The sequence below is a fragment of the Gadus chalcogrammus genome, chromosome 3 (genome assembly GCF_026213295.1).
Source record: "Gadus chalcogrammus isolate NIFS_2021 chromosome 3, NIFS_Gcha_1.0, whole genome shotgun sequence".
NCBI classification, from domain to species: Eukaryota; Metazoa; Chordata; class Actinopteri; order Gadiformes; family Gadidae; genus Gadus; species Gadus chalcogrammus.
Window position 1 is genome coordinate 9,923,577 of NC_079414.1, and position 18,898 is coordinate 9,942,474.

The 18,898-nt window shown below is 42.8% G+C and overlaps 2 protein-coding genes across 4 annotated transcripts in view; both read left to right on the forward strand.

The window, feature by feature from the left end:
* Positions 1-738: 738 nt before the first annotated feature.
* On the forward strand, positions 739-12,599 carry LOC130379198 (macrophage mannose receptor 1-like). 3 transcript variants are annotated; one of them, XM_056585889.1, is made up of 11 exons: positions 740-912; positions 1,082-1,165; positions 1,881-1,931; positions 2,704-2,846; positions 3,050-3,144; positions 3,273-3,397; positions 9,059-9,198; positions 10,055-10,152; positions 10,239-10,411; positions 10,608-10,690; positions 10,764-12,599. In XM_056585889.1, exons 1-10 carry the CDS (start codon positions 822-824, stop codon positions 10,685-10,687), a joined length of 1,080 nt encoding a protein of 359 aa, XP_056441864.1. In that variant the 5' UTR covers positions 740-821; the 3' UTR covers positions 10,688-10,690; positions 10,764-12,599. The 3 variants fall into 3 exon arrangements, with proteins under 3 accessions (XP_056441865.1, XP_056441864.1, XP_056441862.1); XM_056585887.1 differs by having other exon boundaries at positions 743-912; positions 10,791-12,598; XM_056585890.1 differs by lacking the exon at positions 1,082-1,165 and having other exon boundaries at positions 739-912; positions 10,791-12,599.
* A 4,594-nt stretch (positions 12,600-17,193) lies between these two features.
* helt (helt bHLH transcription factor) overlaps positions 17,194-18,898 on the forward strand; it is a 3,386-nt gene continuing 1,681 nt past the window's right edge. The window contains exons 1-4 of the mRNA XM_056585411.1: positions 17,194-17,220; positions 17,729-17,833; positions 17,941-18,037; positions 18,513-18,895. Coding sequence (XP_056441386.1) covers positions 17,194-17,220; positions 17,729-17,833; positions 17,941-18,037; positions 18,513-18,895 — 612 coding nt within the window. The remainder of the gene's footprint in view (positions 17,221-17,728; positions 17,834-17,940; positions 18,038-18,512; positions 18,896-18,898) is intronic.

Sequence of the window (18,898 nt, forward strand, 5' to 3'; positions counted from 1 at the left end):
GGAGCACCTGAAGTGCTCCGTCTTGCACCTGGGGAACATCAACCTGTGGCTGAAGGTGCTCCTCATCTGCCACAGCTCAGCATGGAGGGGATGGGAGGGGTTGCCCAGGATGGACTTGAATTTGTCCCTCATCCTCCTCTCCAACACCACCTCCAGACTGTCTAGCTCAATTCCACCAACAGAGTTGGCTTTCCTAACCAGCTTGTTGAGTCTGTTTGACTCCCCAGCCATGATGCCTCCTCCCCAGCACGCAAACAGCGTGCTGGCTACCACAGAAAGATAGAATATCCTTAGCAGCCTGCCACACACGTCAAGCGACCTGAGCCTCCTGAGGAAGAAGAGTCTGCTCTTACTCTTCCGGTAGAGGGCCTCTGTGTTGTCAGACAAATGGCAACATCGGTTTTCAAATTCCATGTTATACGATTTTTTATACTTTTGCTAATCTACATGATTTTCTTGACATAGTGCCCCTATCAATCCGCCATAGTTTAAATTTCTCCAAGTGACTTTTCAATAGCCTTCTTTGCTGTAGCAGTTTCTTCTACCAAGGGAATAAATCTTGTGAGATGTTGGATCCTCACTGCATTCTGAAAGTGTGTCTGTGTCACGAACGCCAAGTGCCTTGTGCTGTTGAAGACTCGGTTTTTTACAACCAAAGAAGGAGAAGATGTTTTGCAAGATATTGAACACCAGTTGCAACAAGGGAAAGTTTATTATGGGAAAAGGAACATCAGACGACTTGTGACATTAGTAGTTCCACTTCCACTTAAATGTGGCATAAAGCAATTTTTAAAGAAGTCCCCAAACTATAGTGTGGAACTATGGACACAGCTCATGAGCTGGACTCTGGAGTCACAAAGGAATATGTGAACATGCCTGTCTTCAGGACTGTGGTGGTGAAGAGAGAATTTGGTAAGAGCCTTTGTAGAGTAATTATAAATATATAAGGATGATTGTAATAATATTTAATGGTTTCATAATAACAACAACAAAATAAATATATATGCATTCAGAAAAAAATGTTTTCAAGTACCCTATCACCAATGTATAGATTGAGTGTGTGTTTTGTACCCCTGATCAGGAGGAAAGCTATTGAAGTGTGTTGTTGTGGGCTTTGGACTGCTGTGTATTCTACAAGCCACTCTCAACATCTCACTGCGTCTCTGTGAGTCTAAATTATGCTTCCTTAATCTATTAATATTAACAATAGTAGACTTTGTGTATGTTATGTTTGAAACCATTATCTATTTAAAGGAGCTGTAACTAAGTCAGTCAGCCATCTGTCAACTATTATTAAGTTAAATGCTCTGTGAGAATATCTGTTCTGGTTAACTCTGATTCTGCATCTGTGAGACAATTTCGACTTCAGATGGTTTATGGCTAATCTCTGACAAGGCTCTTCCCTGATTGGTTCAGGGAGTCATGCCTGTTACTTACATGTGTGCACATAGTGTTATCATGGTGCGGTATCACCACTTCTCAATGGCTGAGAAACGTAGGCAGAGACGAGGGGGTGGGGGGGCTATTTCTCTTATTATTTCACAGTGTTGAGTTTGTTGCCTCCTTCCTATAGCATCTCTTTAGGCTACAATGGAAGTCAAGCAGGCAAGCTTGGGAGATTTTGAAAACACTAAAAAATATTTGGTTTTGAAAACTTGAAGGTCGGGTTGTTTTGATACAGGTCTTACCTTTTCTCGAAACAAGAACAATGTTTGTAAACATCCAAACCCTTGTCATAATTTATACTCTTTATTCATAAATATTACAATTAATTTGTAGGTTTACCTTTTTTTTTCCAGCCATAATGTTCTGTTTGATTGACAATTGTGGTTAACTGTGTTGGAGCTGATTTTAACGGTAGGATACTCTTCCTGTCTTAGACTCTCAGACACCTAAGACAGATGAAAGAGAGAAATTCAGGAATTTAATGGGTGAGTTTTTCTATCTATAGTTCAAATCTTTGACTTTCCTTGCAAAATGTCTGCTGCTTTTGTGGTTTAATTTAGAATATCTCTCTAATTTCTATAAACTTCACACGTTATGTTATCAGGCTTACAGAGTATCCGTGTGTTGAACTATTAACCAAATAAAATGTCTGGTATAGGGTTTGTAATTTCAATAGAATTTGCACATCAAGAAATATCCCAATTGTTTAAACGATGTCATGGGTACAAATGAAACAGACTGAAATAGACTATATAGTCACTCAAACAAGCCTCCTCTTTGCTTTCTCATTGAGCCATACTTTACTTCAGTTCACTAAGCTGAATGGTGTTACACACGTCTTGTATTCATAAAATGTTTGCAACAAATTAAAATTACATTTTAGTAAGAGAAGAAAATAAGTAATGGGTACAAAACTGTAACATTGATCGCGACAGGAAGTCAGTTATTCTCTATGGTAACCAGTGACACTGATAAATGTACCAGCAGTAGCTCTGTGACTTGTCTGAAGCTACATCCCCCTATGATCCTCTTTAAACTCCTATGCATGACCATTTAGAGATTTCAGTCAAGCTTTAATTGTGCTCTCCAACACAAGGTGAAATTATGATCTATACTACACATGGTCAGGTTTCGATTGTTCATCTTTCTTATCAAGTTCCACGTGTTTGTTTTTTTATGTGTTTTTTGTGTGTCAAAACTTCTCAGTAAGATAACAGTCTCTGTTGATAATTAAGGTTTCCCTCTTACATTCAACAGGTGAATACATACAACAGGGCTGGCTGTATTTCAACAACACTTTCTACTTCATGTCTTCTACTATGAAATCCTGGAAGGACAGTAGAGATGACTGCCTGCAAAGAAATGCGGACCTGGTGGTTATCAACAGCAGAGAAGAACAGGTGTGTGTGTGCGTGTGTGTGCGCGTGTGTGTGTGTGTGTGTGTGTGTGTGTGTGTGTGTGTGTGTGTGTGTGTGTGTGTGTGTGTGTGTGTGTGTGTGTGTGTGTGTGTGTGTGTGTGTGTGTGTGTGTTTTAGTGTGTGTGTGTGTGTGTGTGTATCTGTCTTTCTCTGTGTTGTCATGTCAAATCATTTATTTTACGCAGGAGTTTATTTCAAGATGGCTTGATGCGCCCTGGATTGGACTGAGAGGCACAGAGGGAAACTGGGCATGGGTGGATGGTACAAACATTACTTTAAGGTAAGGCTTATGACTCTGGTTAAGCAGCCTCTCTTCTCTGATAGAGACAGTGGGCTATCCATACATGGATTATCACCTCATGGTAGAAACATGAGGGTCGTAAACTTGCTATTCTCTCTGAGTTTCAGTTACTGGGCAGTCGGTGAACCCAACCATCTTATTGCGGGTGAAGACTGCGTAGCCTGGCACAACACTTGGAATGATGTGTCGTGTTATGATTTAAACCTCTGGATCTGTGAGACGAAGACACAAGGTAGAATAGAGCTTTCGACTACGTTTGGTATGTTTGATATTTATAGCAAGGCTTTATGTAAAATGTTCTTCACATCAAGCTGCTGCAGGTCCGTTCTCCAGTGAGTTAATTACTGCACTCCCTGCCAGATTTGTTATGGCTGCCAAAAAACAATGTGTTGCCCTGGCTGCTAATACAAATGATACTTTAGGCATAAGGGTTAGCCTGGTCTGCCTGAACGAGCACAGAAGCTAAACAACAAGCCAGTGCTGGTGCTGAAATCAGGCAGGTCATTCCATCTACCCCTCCGGGTTCCAGTGTCATCGGCCAAACATTACACTATTGCGTTGTGTTTTGCTAGGTAATGATATCGCTCATTACATGTTGATAGCTGCTTGGAATAACTGTCTGTACCATAACACAACTTAGTTACAATACCTTAGCTGAACCACACTGTACCGTAACAATACTTACTTACAATACCTTACCTTGACCACACCCTACATAACAATACTTAGTAACAATCCCTTACCGTAAACATATTTTATTGTAAGAATTGTGAGGAACAGCCCCTCTGTCTGCTGGTTTGGTGCCATTCAACTTGAAAAGCCTGAGATTGCTGGCGGTCTGAGGATTGGAGCCATTGGATGCTCTGATTGGTTGTTTGCTGCTAGCACACTGCTGATACACAACCAGCAAATCAGCACGGTGTTTGGGAGAGGCAGACTAGCGCCACGAGATTAGCATCACCGAATGTTAAGGAGACTTATTGCATATCGCGCAAGCTCAGAATGTACACGCTACTGTGTAGTTGGCAGTAGTCTTTGCGGTGTGTTTGAATGCAACTATTCTGCCGAACGTGTCAGACGGGAGGCAGCAGAGTGGTTGGATGAAAGTAGTTGAACGTTGGTTTGAGTCTGGGCGGTGTGTGGGACCCTTTATGATTTGGTCCCTTATGGTTTGGTGCCTTACGGGTTAGTGCTTTAGGGTTTGGTGCCATATCGTTTTTGTTTTGGGTTGTTAAAGATAACTGTTCTATTGCAATTCTAACAAGTGTATAATACAATAATATTAACATAAAACACACACACACACACACACACACACACACACACACACACACACACACACACACACACACACACACACACACACACACACACACACACACACAAAAAATGTCACTCACTTTAAACTCCACAACAGACAAAAGACTTCAACAAACAAGGCAACCTTTAAAAGAGTGAGCTGAGACAGATAGAAAGGTTAAAACGATAGTTTAATGGAATTATATGATCACATTAGTAGTAGTGTATCTGTAATGAAAACAATGTGGAGAGATAGTTGCGGCACGCTACAAGAGCAGCTCAATAGCTCACTCTTCGTAGCTACCCTGTCAATGACAATGTCCAAGTCCAATGCCATGAGGATGTCTTTCTCGTGGCCATCATCATGAACATATCCAGCTTGTTTGCCGACAGGCTGCTCCGAAGTCTGTTTTTTATGAATTTGAGGGTTGAAAATGTTCTTTCACTGGCCACCTGAGTCAGGGAAAGGGTCAGCAGGTACTTGTACGCAAGCCCAAGGAGATGATAAGTATCTGCCAGCATGTTGAATCGTCTGAGGACTTGATAGCAGCAGAGTGGGCAGTTTCTGCAGGAGGAACAGCTTGTGGTCACAATATTTCTTTCTTCTTCCTGTGCTGCAGATCCATCTTCCACTGTTCTGTCTCATACTCGTCCACATGTGATGCCTTAAGCATGTCCCACTGTCCTGCAAAAGTTTGTAGTTCTGACTGAAGACTGTTCACTGTAGCTGATCTTAGCAAAGTTCCTGAGGTCCAGCCATGCCAAATCAGCAAGGAGAGTGCCATGAGTGAGAAAGCGCCTGTGGATGGCCTCTAGCTGTGTCTAGAATAATGTTGTGCACATTCACCTCATATGCTCTCTCCGTATTGCTTAGTGCCTCATCCTGCGCCATCTCTCCAGCCATGCCTTTGTTTTTCTTTATCCTTTTCTGAGGCAGTGCAGCCTACACTTCAATGATGATTCCTTCTTCCCCCTCCTGAAGTTTTCCATTTGTCCATTTAAGAAATGTGTCTGCAGCTGCCTTCACGGTTACAACTTGTGTGGCAGTGACCTAACTTGTGGGGCAGTGACCATACGATGGGCAGAAAGGATGTCCATACCTTTTGTCTGCAGGTACTTGGAAAGTGGAGAGGTTTGCTCAAAGACTCTGAGGAATACTTGTGCAGTTAAAATTGTTTCATATTTGAGGAGACCCTCTTTAAAGCCTCGGGCTCTTGCACGTACAGAGGGCTATTATTTTGCTTGCTGTTCAATGACTTCCAGTGTGAGCACTGCATCAATGTGTTCAATGATGCAGTTGTCAGGTTTTCCAAAATGTCCAAATACTTTTTCAAGAGCATTGTGCTTGGCCCACCACCGTGTCTCACCAATTGGAGAGAGGCGTCTGTGGCTTTTATCCTGAGTTTGATTTTCCCATAGAATAACCCTCTGGTAGGAGTCCTTGAGGAACACGGCAATGTCATTTAGGAGATGGAACAGTGACCCGCTCTCAATGTTGGTTTGGATATTTTCAGCCAGTACAAGATTGAGTACATGTGCATAGCACCACACATGTACATGGTTAGGAGACTGGGAGGTCATCAGTGCTGAAAAACCTTTGTACTGGCCCTGCATATTGGATGCCCCATCTGTTGCATTTGTAATGCACACTTTTCAGACGCTCAAAGAGTCCGGAGAGCAGGTCCACAAAGTATTGCCCAGTGGATGCTTGGCACCTCAACACAGCACCAAGCCTTTCATGCACATTGTCAGTCACATAACTTAATATTACAGAACACTGATCATGACCTGTTATGTCCTGTGTTGTGTCTAGCTGAACAGAAAACATTCCAGCTTTCTGGACATCACCGGCAATGGTCCCTTGAATGAGATGCCCAACCGTATCTATGACAGAGTTTGCCGTTGTTTTTGAGAGTAGGGTGATGAGAGACCCTCTTCCTCTTGTTCCACTGGATTGGTGCAAAGTTTTGCTTTTGTCTATGCAGTCATCAAGATGCTCCCTTAAGCAAACATCATATTTCCCCAATAACAGGATGAGCTCCAAAAAGTTACCATGGTCTATGGTGTTGTCAGCCAGTGTATATGCTGCCTCATTGTCCACATGCCTATAGCTCAGTCCCCTTTTCCCAAGCAATTTAACAACCTCCACAACGCACTCTAAAACCTGGCTTCTCTTTTTCACCTGTTCCCTATGAGCAGACATCTGACAGCCAGCAAACATGCTCTTAACATCCTTTTTTGAGCACCTTAAAAAATAAGCTTCAGCACAGGTTCGGTGTGCAGTGCTCTATTCTCGTGCTCCTCTGTACGCTGATGTACATGTCTCCAATCTGACATTCCAATAGTGAATATGCTGGCATCAGTCCTCTTCCCAAATGCCAGACAGACAAAACAGAACAATTTGTGGCGTTCCGTGCAGTATGTGAGCCACTTCCTGCTGGTGCCATCTTTACAACTGAATACCTTCTGCACAACTAGATTGCTAGTATTTTTTTGTGGGTGGTGATCCAAGAATGCCTCTAAAATGGAAGGCTCAGGACGGACAAATAAATCAACGTCCTGCTCTTTGCTCTCTCTCTCTCGACCGACTCCTCCTCTGTGGATGGTGGCTCAACCTGTTACATAAATGAGGAGACGAACACAACTGATTGAGGTTAAAATGATTTGTCAGTTAAAGAGGTTGAAAGATGCATTCAAATATAGTTACGTATATAGGCAAAATGCACAAATTGTTGTTTTACTAAGTAAACCAATGTGAAAAAAAGTTCACAAAAGTAATGGTGTACTTAATGTGTATCATTCTAAAGTACAATATGGTATAGAAAGCAGGTCTAATAAAAGATACATTACTCAACAGCTTGTAAAAATTACAATTCTGTGGTGGTCTAATTTTCTGAATGTTTCTAAAAGACAAAGCCTAAGGCCTCAAAAAAAAAAAAAAAAAAGTGTTGTGAAAGAAGAAAGTGAATACTTTAAGTTGCATATTTGAGTGAATATACTTTTCTGCAATTACTGTTAACTTTGAAATATATTCATATATTTTTAATGTTCAGGTCAAATTACAGTGTGTTTTTAAATTGCATTTAGCTTATAGCATAGGCTACACAAAAGCTGGCTCATAAACAAGTTTTATCTATTTTTTCATGTCCCAAAAGAGCTGTTTACACATATGGCCATAGCCTAATAAATTAATAAAGCAACTAAAACATTGACAGCTTCCTCACTTTAATGATGCAAAATAATTAAACTCTTTCAGTCCACCAACAACAGAGCAATTTAACTCCCGAAAGAAAACACAAGAGAGCTAGCAAATGTTTAGTAGGGCTAATTGTGGGGTTAGCTCAAATAGCCACTTTGAGCTGGCTCTATACACCATGATGTTATAATCCAGGCCAGGCAGCTAGCTGTTAGCAAACTACACATGCTGTGTTATAATTAAGCAAGCTGGCTACACTTTTTTTTTTAGCAACATAACTTAATTTACAACATCTTACCAATAGTCCAGCAACTGTCCCGCTGAGCGGAAAGAGACTCCCAATCTCCTCGCCTGAGCCCTGGCCGGCACCGCCGCCACCTGTCGCTGATCTTGGCCTTGGCCGCCATTCATTCCCCTCTTCGACCCCGCCGCCGGCATCCTGCTCGGCCTCTGCCGCTGCAATTTCCACCGTAGTCGGTGGTGGCGGTGCTGATGAAGGGCCAGCTCCAGCTGTCGCAGCAAACATGTTTGATATTTTTCCAAATTTTTCAGCGTTTGCCTCCAGGGCTTGTCATTTTTTGTCTCTGAGTTTCTCCGCGCCTCCTTTACGTTTCTTCTCCATTGTTTTTTAGTGATGTGATATCATGTGACTGATTGACAGCCGGGGCCTGACGGGCGGGACCTCGGCCCTCTGGTGTGTGTGTGATTGGGCCAGGCCCAGCCCAGAACCAATCATGATGAGTAATGGGCCTTTCAGGTTAAGTTGACACTGACAGGCAGCCCGCACACACAAGAGGGAAAGGACCTCGGGCCTCGGTAGGGTGACAAGATGTACAGCTTTGTGCGGGACAGTCCCGCATTTCCATTACCTTATACACGTCCCGCAAATTGTGACATTGTCCCGCATTGTTATTGACAGTCAAGAATCGATTTTTAAAATGTGTTTTATAATCTGGCATTCATCAAATAGCTGTGTGCAGACTGCGGAGACAGCAGTGAGGGCTGTCATCACGTGACGAGGGATTATCTGTTATTGCGGACTGACTTCCCCCTCGCGACTTGGTCTGGCCAGGCCGGGCCGGACCGGGCCCCGAATTAATAATTCTTTATTTTTTTTTATTTTTTTACCTCGTCGGCCCAAAAGGCCTGCCGGCCCATGCCCGGTATGCCAGATGGTCAGTCCAGCCCTGGCCATGACTCATTTGGTTAGTCAATGGAATCCTTATCCCTTTAATTGTGCCGAATACCACTGTGATCTATTATACAGGGTCAGGTTTCAGTTGTGATCCATAAAACAGACCAGCGCCTTTATTTAATGGGGTGTATTAGTGTGTCTCTACCAATGAAAACAATAAACCAGTTTCTATGACTCTTGAGATGTTCCTCTTATATTCTAAGGTCTTTCGCCACTTGGCTGGCGGCGTTTCGGCAACAGTTTGTACTTTTTTTCTGATACCAAGAAGAACTGGGAGGACAGTAGAAATGACTGTAAGCAAAGAGGCGCCGACCTGGTGGTCATCAACAGTGACGAAGAACAGGTAGGTGTGTTAGTTAGTTAGGTTCTTTATTGTCCCCAAGGGGATAATTGTTTTTACACAGTCAAGTCAATTTGGTTTCAGGGCAGCATACATTTGAAAAGATACAACACAGTGTAGCGACACTGTGAGGCATACAGATAACAAATAAACTATTTTCCCACATATACAACAGATAACAGGCATGCAATAGCAAGTTCATTTGCCTCTGACAGGCTGGGGGTGGGGAGGTTGATTATCTTGGATGCTATGCGTTGGATTTTGAGGACTCTGTTTTGGCTGGTGACAGTGAGCAGGGTGAAGAAGCAGGGGGAAGCATCCAACCCATTAGGATGGGTTGGATGCTTTTTTAGAGGAGTAAGAGGAGGTGGGGGGCCACAGTCAGTGATTTCAGTTTGCGTATGACATAAAGCCTTTGATGTGCACGTTTGTGTGTGGTAATGACACGTGTGTGTGTGTGTGTGTGTGTGTGTGTGTGTGTGTGTGTGTGTGTGTGTGTGTGTGTGTGTGTGTGTGTGTGTGTGTGTGTGTGTGTGTGTGTGTGTGTGTGTGTTTTGTGTGTGTGTGTGTGTGTGTGTGTGTGTGTGTGTGTGTGTGTGTGTGTGTGTGTGTGTGTGTGTGTGTGTGTGTTTTGTGTGTGTGTGTGTTTGTGTGTGTGTGTGTGTGTGTGTGTGTGTGTGTGTGTGTGTGTGTGTGTGTGTGTGTGTGTGTGTGTGTGTGTGTGTGTGTGTGTGTGTGTGTGTGTGTGTGTGCGTGAGGGAGGGGGGGGGGGCAGGGACAGCCAGACTGGGTGGGATTGATTGTATGCACTTTCTACTCAGCTGTGTTGTCTTGTTGACATATTATTCTTTTTTAACAGGAGTTCACTTCATCAATAGGAAAACACTGGATTGGACTGAGTGACAGGGAAAAAGAGGGGGAATGGAAATGGGTTGATGGGTCAGGCTTAACTTTTCGGTAAGGCTCATGACTTATGAGCGCAGTACCTTGATCGCCTCATGGTATGAAGTGGTGGTAAACGTTCTGGTCTTTTTGGGTTTCAGGAACTGGGGAGCAGGTGAACCAAACGGGGTCGATGGAGTGGAAGAGTGTGCAGAACTACGTTGGAGGACGCCGCCCAACTTGTGGAATGATGCCTTGTGTAGCACAACAAACTTCTGGATCTGTGAGAAGGTCGCTGGTATGGAGCCTCAGGAAGGGGACCTGTACCCAGATGGTTTGTAGACTTTGTAGCTTATGTTGATTTGCTGATCATGATAATGTTGTGCAATGATGGAGCCCAGTGACGGAGTATATATAAAGGAAATCACGCTAGTGAGAACCATTCCCATGGATGATCCACACCCATCCACAACCAATCATGCTAAACTATGCTCATGTTTTGGCTTTTTTTTTTTGGCTTTTTACTGTAGATAAAAATGATGGCCATTCTTGGGGATCCTTGGTTCCTATGACCGTCTTCCTATCTGTCGTGGCCATGCTCATCATCTGAAAGGTATGTTGTTACAGCTGATATGGATGGTTTGATTCTTTGATTATTTGATAGTATTTCTTCCGGCCGTTTTTAGTGAACATCCTGACATCCTGTTTGACAGATGAAGAGAGAGACCTGGCTCTTGGAACCGATCCATGACCGGTCTCTGGCTCCATGGGCCCCATCCCCTCATTCTCTGGTTTGGTCCCCGTGCCTTGCTCCCCTGAGGTCCACAACGCTGGCTTTTACTCTCCAACCATCCTTCACCCAGGCTTCGTCTGTTTATTGCGTTTGGTATCTAGAAGTTGTTTTGATTGTAATATTTTGTTACTGTTATTTTAATGATATTAAACAATCTTTTAATGTTAATGTCTCCAGACGCATTCGCAGTGTTTTTTTCCTACTTCTTGGCAGGTATCGGTGTACAACGTATGTGTGCCTGAGGTAGTGAGATGCTATTAACGATACAGTAGGGTAGATGACATTACATACAGACTCTGTTTCTACCTCGTGCTCTCCCTCTCGCCTAATACTTCACAATCAAACATTGAGTGTAATAGATAAAAAAAACGTGAAGCACTCATTGATAGGAGGGTAAACAGATTATTTGCAAAAGTCATTAAAATATTGCTAACTATTGGTGGTGTAGTATTCACTGTTCCTTGTCTTTGAACAAAAGAAAGAAAGAAGCTCCAAAAAGACGCAGAATGCTGTGTGAATACTCCAGCCGCTGCGCACATTCGGCAAAGCAGGAAATTGCAAATATCCGGTGTTTTGCAGTCAAACGTGTCATAAAAGTAATATTTCTAAGAATTTTGAATTAGAATTTTAACCACCTGCACCTTTTTGAAACTTTGTGCATTTTGGTGTATCCAAATTGATGCTGCTATATTGTATTGTATTTTACTTTACTTTATTGTACTATTTACTTTATTTAAAAAATTTTAGACAATGTGTTATCCTTCAATGTACCATCGGCACCATTGTAAAGGATGTTTTTTTTCCCTCAATGTGTTTTCCGAGGTTAAATAAACTAAAATTAAATGAAAATGAAATCCCAACAAAAGCCTGTTTGGGGATCATAAAGCAAAACAGTCTGTCCCCGATTCATCAACTTTAGTCCATTTTCTGTTCACCTTTGTTCAACTGGGTTGGTCTCATTGAGAAGAACATTTATTCACCAAGACAAGCAGCATATCATTTCTAACACAGTTAAACACTAACAGAAACTAAGAAATAGGGAAAAAATGAATTCCTGTTTCACAATAAAATGACAACTGATAAACTGAAAGCAGGAAACATTTGCAAGTAGAATTAAATTGTCTTCCTTTACTTCAACTCTTGCCTCAACGTCCACAAGTTGACACAAGTCCCTGTACTATGTATATCATCTATAATTAAGTATGTTATGATATTTGTGTGGCAAAAACAATAGAGCATTACATTAGCCTGCTAACTAAACAAAACAAGACTGAAGACTTTTATGTTTGCTATAGCTTTCTGCTAAATCTTAAATACATTGCACTTTCTAAAAAGCTTTTTTGACTTTGCCTTTATTTTCTATTTTTATACTAAAATGCCTTTTTAACTTTCTATTTTACCCATTTCTTTGCATATGTTTTCTTTTACTTATCTATTATTTTATTTTATTGTATGACAACGTTTATATGTGAAGCACTTTGAGTCTGCCTTGTGTATGAAAAGTGCTACATAAATAAAGTTGCCTTGCCTTGCCTTGCCTAACTGTTTGTCCAAAAGTTTATAGGAAAATGTCTCTGATGTGTTTTATTCACAGCAGGGTGTTCGCCTCATACCTATAGCAGCCAACCACACAGGTCAGCACACCGGGTCAGGGCACAGGGGCTCATCCAGGACTCTGACCCTCCAGCTCTATACTGCATGTGTTTACTGAAAGCTGCAGTTTCGCTACAAATACGTTCTGAAAAAAAAAAGGATTATCTGAAATTAAGTACCAGTACTGATTGTTTGATAATTGACTACCACCACAACCACATTTTCTTAGGTTCCACCAATAGATGTAGAGCTTTGATTGGGGTTATTTTGAGCAGTTGAGACATGTTATCAAACACACACAAAACATATGAGAACTGCCAGATGATCTAGGTTATATCTTCTCTTTCTTATTTTTAGAGACAGTGCCCAGACACGGGAAACCTCATAGCTATACAACGTTGTCAAAACTCACGCTCCAACATGGTATTGAAGTTGAGTCTTTACTGTTGGCTTCATTCAACTATAAGAGGAGGTCACTACATTCATGAGGTCATGGCTGTAGTAGGTGAGATAACAGTAACAGTGTGGTGTCGGTGTTCTCTCTGATGCTAAGTAAACTATTTGCTCTAGGCCTGGCATCATCTACAGCAGTCCTACTATGTTACAGCAGCACTTCTGATACAGCAGTCCTACTATGTTACAGCAGAACCTTAATCCAGCGGGCCTGCTATGTTGTAGCGAACCTCTCTGAGGGGTGACTCAGTGCCTGGGCCGGTAACCATGAAATGCAGATGCTGGAGTTACGCCTTGCTTCCTTTCTCGTTACGGAGATATTCTACCAAACATTAAACGCATTCAAGTGCATAAAGCTCTCAGAAGGGGGATTGAATGAGTGTATTTTCCACTTTGCAAAGTGCTTTGGATATGTGGTTTGTTGGACACGTCGTTCCTCTCCTCAGGCCTTCCCAGTCCAGGCAGTCTAACCCTAACCCTGCCACGACAACAAACCGTGAGGAGCCACTTGACAGTGAGGGTCTGTTGGCCCTCCACCAGGCCTGGGCCCTGTACCAGGTGGGGGGCCCTGTACCAGCCGGGTGGGCCCTCATACCAGCCGGAGGGCCGTTCACCAGGTGGGGGTATAGGGGGAGGGACCGGGGAACTGAGGCTGATGGTTGGATGGATACGGAGGGAGCATGGAGGCTGGAGCCAGACCACCGAGGGGTTGATTACTTTGGTGATGGCCGATGGACCAGGGAAGAGGGGGGCTCGTCATGGAGAGGGATATAACACATGCACCTTCTGGACTATTTGAAGGACTATTGAGTAGATAGTTATTTGTGGACTCAAAAGGTTATCCTAAGAAAGCTACTTGGTGATTCATAAAACATTATAATGCATGGTTCTTTAATGAACCGAGTAGAAGGTTTTTGTGGAACTCAAAAAGATTTTCCTATAGCATGCCACTTTAGTTCGTTTTTTGGTTGTACTTATAAACTTTATTTCTTAGTATTAATCAGGACACTCCCTATAATAACATATTACAACAGATTCAAAAGGCTATTGAACAGGTTTAAATAGCACCAAATATAGAATAGAAGAGTATGGAATATAATGCAATCTATCAGTATTTTACCCCCCCCCCCCCCCCCACCCCCCAAAAACGGTATCAAAACAGGAATTATAGGCCTACATCCGAAACACAAAACAACCCTTACAAAAATCCACTTGTGGCACACAACAGAGGCTACACACATTATTTGTTTGTGTTGTTCTTTGTTTGAGTTTTGATTGAGCATTGTTCAAATTAATTTGTTGTTTCGCGTGAGCGTAGTGAATTTCCGAAGTTTTTTTTCTGATTGAATAGAGAGCGTGTGAACTGGTGGCTGCCGGGCGGAGGGTGGCGCGCCAAGCTAAAGGATTGTGTGGGGGCGCTGCCTGGGTCACCACGGGTCACAGACCAGCCGCCTCACAGTGCGGCTTCGCGGTGTCGACACTGTGACAGATAGGGCTTGTTGTGTGGGTCCCAAACATGACGCATTAACACACGGCTCCCTTTTAATCCACTGTTGTGGCATGGTTGGTTTTCACTGGAAAACAAACAGGCTACACGGTATAGTTTATCAAGCAAACAGGCCTACGTTGAATGAATCTGTAACTTGAATCAATAGCGAATGTAAGATATATATATTTTGCTGAGATTTTGATCAGATTTTTTTTGTAAATGATTGTGCTAGGCTGATCCATTATATAATTTGACACAAACTGAAATAACAATGAATAAAGCATGTTACGAATAATGTGTAAAATAAAGTTACTGCTATTTAAGGAACTATTGTTTTCGTGGATATTTGTCTTTATTATAACCGACTCTTAATACATTTAATATATTTATTTTTTTAAGTACAAAACCTCGAAGATGAAACACTTATTTTGGAAACCTCTCAGCAAAAATAACAAATTTGGAAATAAGTTGTAGGCAACATTGTAAAAACAAGAGTAAGATTTGTGGTTGACATATTGTTTATTTGTTATTTTTGCATCAGTGCCTTTGCTTTGTTGCTCGTGTAAAAGTGTAAATGTGTTTCATACTATGAACTAGTGTTCATGTTGAGAGCATCATGCGCCATAACGGGAGCAGATTTTAGTGCAGATATAGCACCGAGGCCCTGCAACTAAATACAGGAAAGCCTGAAAATACACTTGCATAATAATAATAATAATAATATATTGAACAATCAAGGAAAAAAGTAGAAAAAGCTATAAATAAATACATGAATTTGAATTCAGAAAACCGAACGCTTCAGAGTAGATATAAGCATTGTGGAATATTGGACATCACAGGACACATATTATTTAATATAGCCTAGTGCAGCAAAAAATAAATTGGGCTGAACGATTTTATTTGAGTAACTGCAGAATTGTATCACGAAATAGGCATATCAAAACTCAAAGGTTTAAAAATAACAGGGGTGTTTATGAACCACATGTTATTTTGTTTTGTCGGCCTCTTTCTTTGTCCCATGAAGGCTCACCCTGACGCAACATGTGTCTTTCATCATCATTCAACAACGCACTAAAGTCTGACCAAATAACTGATCTGTAGGCCTATTCTTCAAATCAACAAGAGATTGTACTTCAAAGTTCGTCTTTCAAAGGGAAATGCATTAGAAGTGTTTAACGAACCATTTTATGAATTGCATTGTGTCTCCCCCAAAACAGCAAGATCGCGCTTATCTCCTGCACTTGGCAAGAGTCCAAAACCCGCCACTATTTTATCAACTTCTCTTTCCGCAACTTCAACTGCTTTTTATGTTTTTTTTTAATATATATTATATATATAAATCTATACATGCCCTGTATAAAGACGAAACTTTGAGGATTAAAACCTTCTTAGGAGGAGAATAATCGAAGAGAAGTCTTTTGGCGCATGGAACCAGCTCCAAATGGTGAGACGGAGCGCACACAATAACGCTGTTGTTAACCTTGCTGTGAAAATATGTTTGAAGAAAACAGCCGATTGTTGCATGAAACGTATTCAAGTATAAAATAATGCCCTTTGTTGGGGGAAAAACTTGAGCAATGTGCGGGTACAAAAGTCCCCTGTGGCATTTACCAGCGCCCTTTGTGAAGTTTGCGCTTTGGCGTCTCCACTTGGCGCATTACCCAGGCCCCTTTAAAACGCGATTGTTTCTTTCTTTCTAATGACATTTACCGGATCAAAACATGCTGTTAATTCGATCAGAAAGCTTCACCCTTCATAACAATAGCAGTATAATTTCTCCCAAAGTTTGTTAAGTTGACCGAAATTAGGCAAATGAATAGGGGTCTCCGGGCTACCCATCTCGCAGGTGACGGAATAATGCTCGTGCACACCAGCTGCATTCTTCTTTATTTCTCCCTTTCTTTCACAGCATTATTAAAATTTAGGCCAATGAAACTATTCATGGGCCTGAATAGACATTTTCCTATAGGATAATAGGATACAAATTGAGCCCCTCCGAAGACTCTCCAGTGGTGGGTAACCCTCGTGTGCCGGGGCCGGCTGGAGACGCCCGGCATGACGCAGACGACGCTCGTGTGCCAGGGCTAATCACACACCTGCCGAGGACTCTGAGCAAATAAAGAATGTAAACAAAAAGCTTGCCATCTCTCATAAAAGATGGACGTGTCACCAAGTCGTGTGAGAAACGCCGAGAACAAACGGGGGACTCCGTCTCCAAAAGATCTCCCCTGAACATGGCGGAACAGCCTATTAAAGGCTTACTTAATTACTCTAATGATACTGGACAGGCCTTACACCTCGGACCGGGCTCGGAGGAGAGTTAAGATAGCTGGGTTGCATTTGTAAACAGGCGATCGTGTGAGAAACGCGAGATGGAAGAAAGAGGGCTCTTTTCCCGCCGGCTTTGTTTTCAGCGCGCACAGCGCGCCCCGTCGGATCACTTCTTATTTCCCGCCTGGGTTGTTACTATGCAAATAATATTCCAAAAGTAATCACGTGTCCTTTGAACAGCCACGTGGATTAACAAAGCAGGTTTGCCCCCTGCTAGCCCATGGCATTCGAATTTCTTTCTTTTTTTACTATTTCTTGGACTGATCCTAAATGCACACATTTACCAAAAGCTTGGCGCTAATCCCGCGGAATAATTTGCCTGCTGAATGCCTGAGTGCCTGGATGACGCCTATATAACGGCTTCTTCGTATTTCTCTCTCAGTCTGCATCTTCCTCTTCGGTGTAAACTTCTCTGTCTCCGTTCCCTGTGATCCCGGGACCCTGCGCTCCGACCTCCATGGCGTCCAAACTCAAAGAGCGAAAGGTACGCACAGTGCGCCCTGCCCAGCCAGCATCCGTTTGGTCAACAATTATACTGTGTTTGTGAAATGTTGGGATCTTTTTAAACTTGCTGCGTTTATATTTAAACAAATATTTGACACAAAAAACGGCCGGTGATAAGCCTGCACTATACCGCGCGTCAAAAACCCATAGTTTGTTTTGCCTCTCAGACTTTTTGTAGAAATCCAGTCGTCTCCGAAACTATTATTTTGCTTTTTAGATTGCCATGCACAATATAAATATGATCTTGAATGCTACATTATACAGTAACCACGGTTAGAAATCGCAGCTTGGTGCTCAACAGGCGCGTAAAACAAATCGCGGTTGACCGTTGCGCCCCGGACGTATGCGCCACAGCTTGCACCAGATATCCAACGCCGTCTCTGGCACGGCTTAGTTTATTCCCATTTCCTTATGTTTAAGGTACACCGGTGTTATATGTATTTTGAATTTCACTGGATTGTATTAACGACCTGTTTTTGAATCCGCAGAGAACCCCAATCTCTCACAAGGTGATCGAGAAGCGGCGGAGGGACCGCATCAACCGCTGCCTGAACGAGCTCGGGAAAACCGTCCCGATGGCCCTCGCCAAGCAGGTACTGTTTTCTGCCATACAACATCGCAATACGTTCATGTTGAGAAGTTTATATAAACGTGGCCACGATTACAAAAGCTAATTTCTGTGTGATTTCTTTGACCTCAGAGCTCCGGGAAGCTGGAGAAGGCGGAGATCCTGGAGATGACCGTCCAGTACCTCCGTGCGCTCCACTCCGCAGACTTCCCCCGCGGGAGGGAAAAAGGTATACGAAATAACATTATTTAGTATTTGGTCGAATTTATAAACCTAATCCCACAAAGAAAAACAATAGCCTTTCTTTATTTCATTATTTTGGTCGATGTTTGCAATACATCCACCAATAAGGCCTCCAGTAGCCCTGCGTAGCCTATTATTAGTAATATTATTAAGTATTCACAAACTGTCTGTGGATACCTATTGTTATTCTAGCGTTCTTCTTCTTCTTCTTCTTCTTCTTCTTCTTCTTCTTCTTCTTCTTCTTCTTCTTCTTCTTCTTCTTCTTCTTCTTCTTCTTCTTCTTCTTCTTCTTCTTCTTCTTCTTCTTCTTCTTCTTCTTCTTCTTCTTCTTCTTCTTCTTCTTCTTCTTATTATTATTACATTTGATTATGATTATTATGATGCTGATTATTATTAGCATGAGTTTTCCTTCAGATATGAAACGTGCATCTGACTCTTATTTTGGTGCCGTCCCCTCCCAGGCGAGCTGCTGGCAGAGTTCGCCAACTACTTCCACTACGGCTACCACGAGTGCATGAAGAACCTCGTGCACTACCTTACCACCGAGGACCGCGCCGAGACCAAAGACATCAAGTACGCGCGCATCCTCGCCTTCCTGCAGTCCAAGTCCCGTGCGGTCACCGACCCCCTGTTCGGCTCGTGTCCCGCCGGCTCACCGACGACGACGTGCGCCGAACGTCCCGTGGAGTACCTCGGCCCACTGCACTCGTCCCCGGAGCACCAGGGACACAGCCCGCAGACAGACTCGCTCTACCAACAGAGTCCCCCTCCGGGACACTTCTCGTGGGCACCCTCGGCGCGCAGTCCGACCGTCTCTTACCCGCCCGTGGCCCTCTCGGCGCCCGCG

Bases quoted from the DNA above. Each gene is read 5' to 3' on its own strand.
- LOC130379198 (XM_056585889.1), top strand. From the start codon at position 822: ATGGACACAGCTCATGAGCTGGACTCTGGAGTCACAAAGGAATATGTG. The intron at 1,932-2,703 runs GTGAGTTTTTCT...TACATTCAACAG, and splicing joins GAAATTCAGGAATTTAATGG to GTGAATACATACAACAGGGC. The intron at 3,145-3,272 runs GTAAGGCTTATG...TCTGAGTTTCAG, and splicing joins GGTACAAACATTACTTTAAG to TTACTGGGCAGTCGGTGAAC.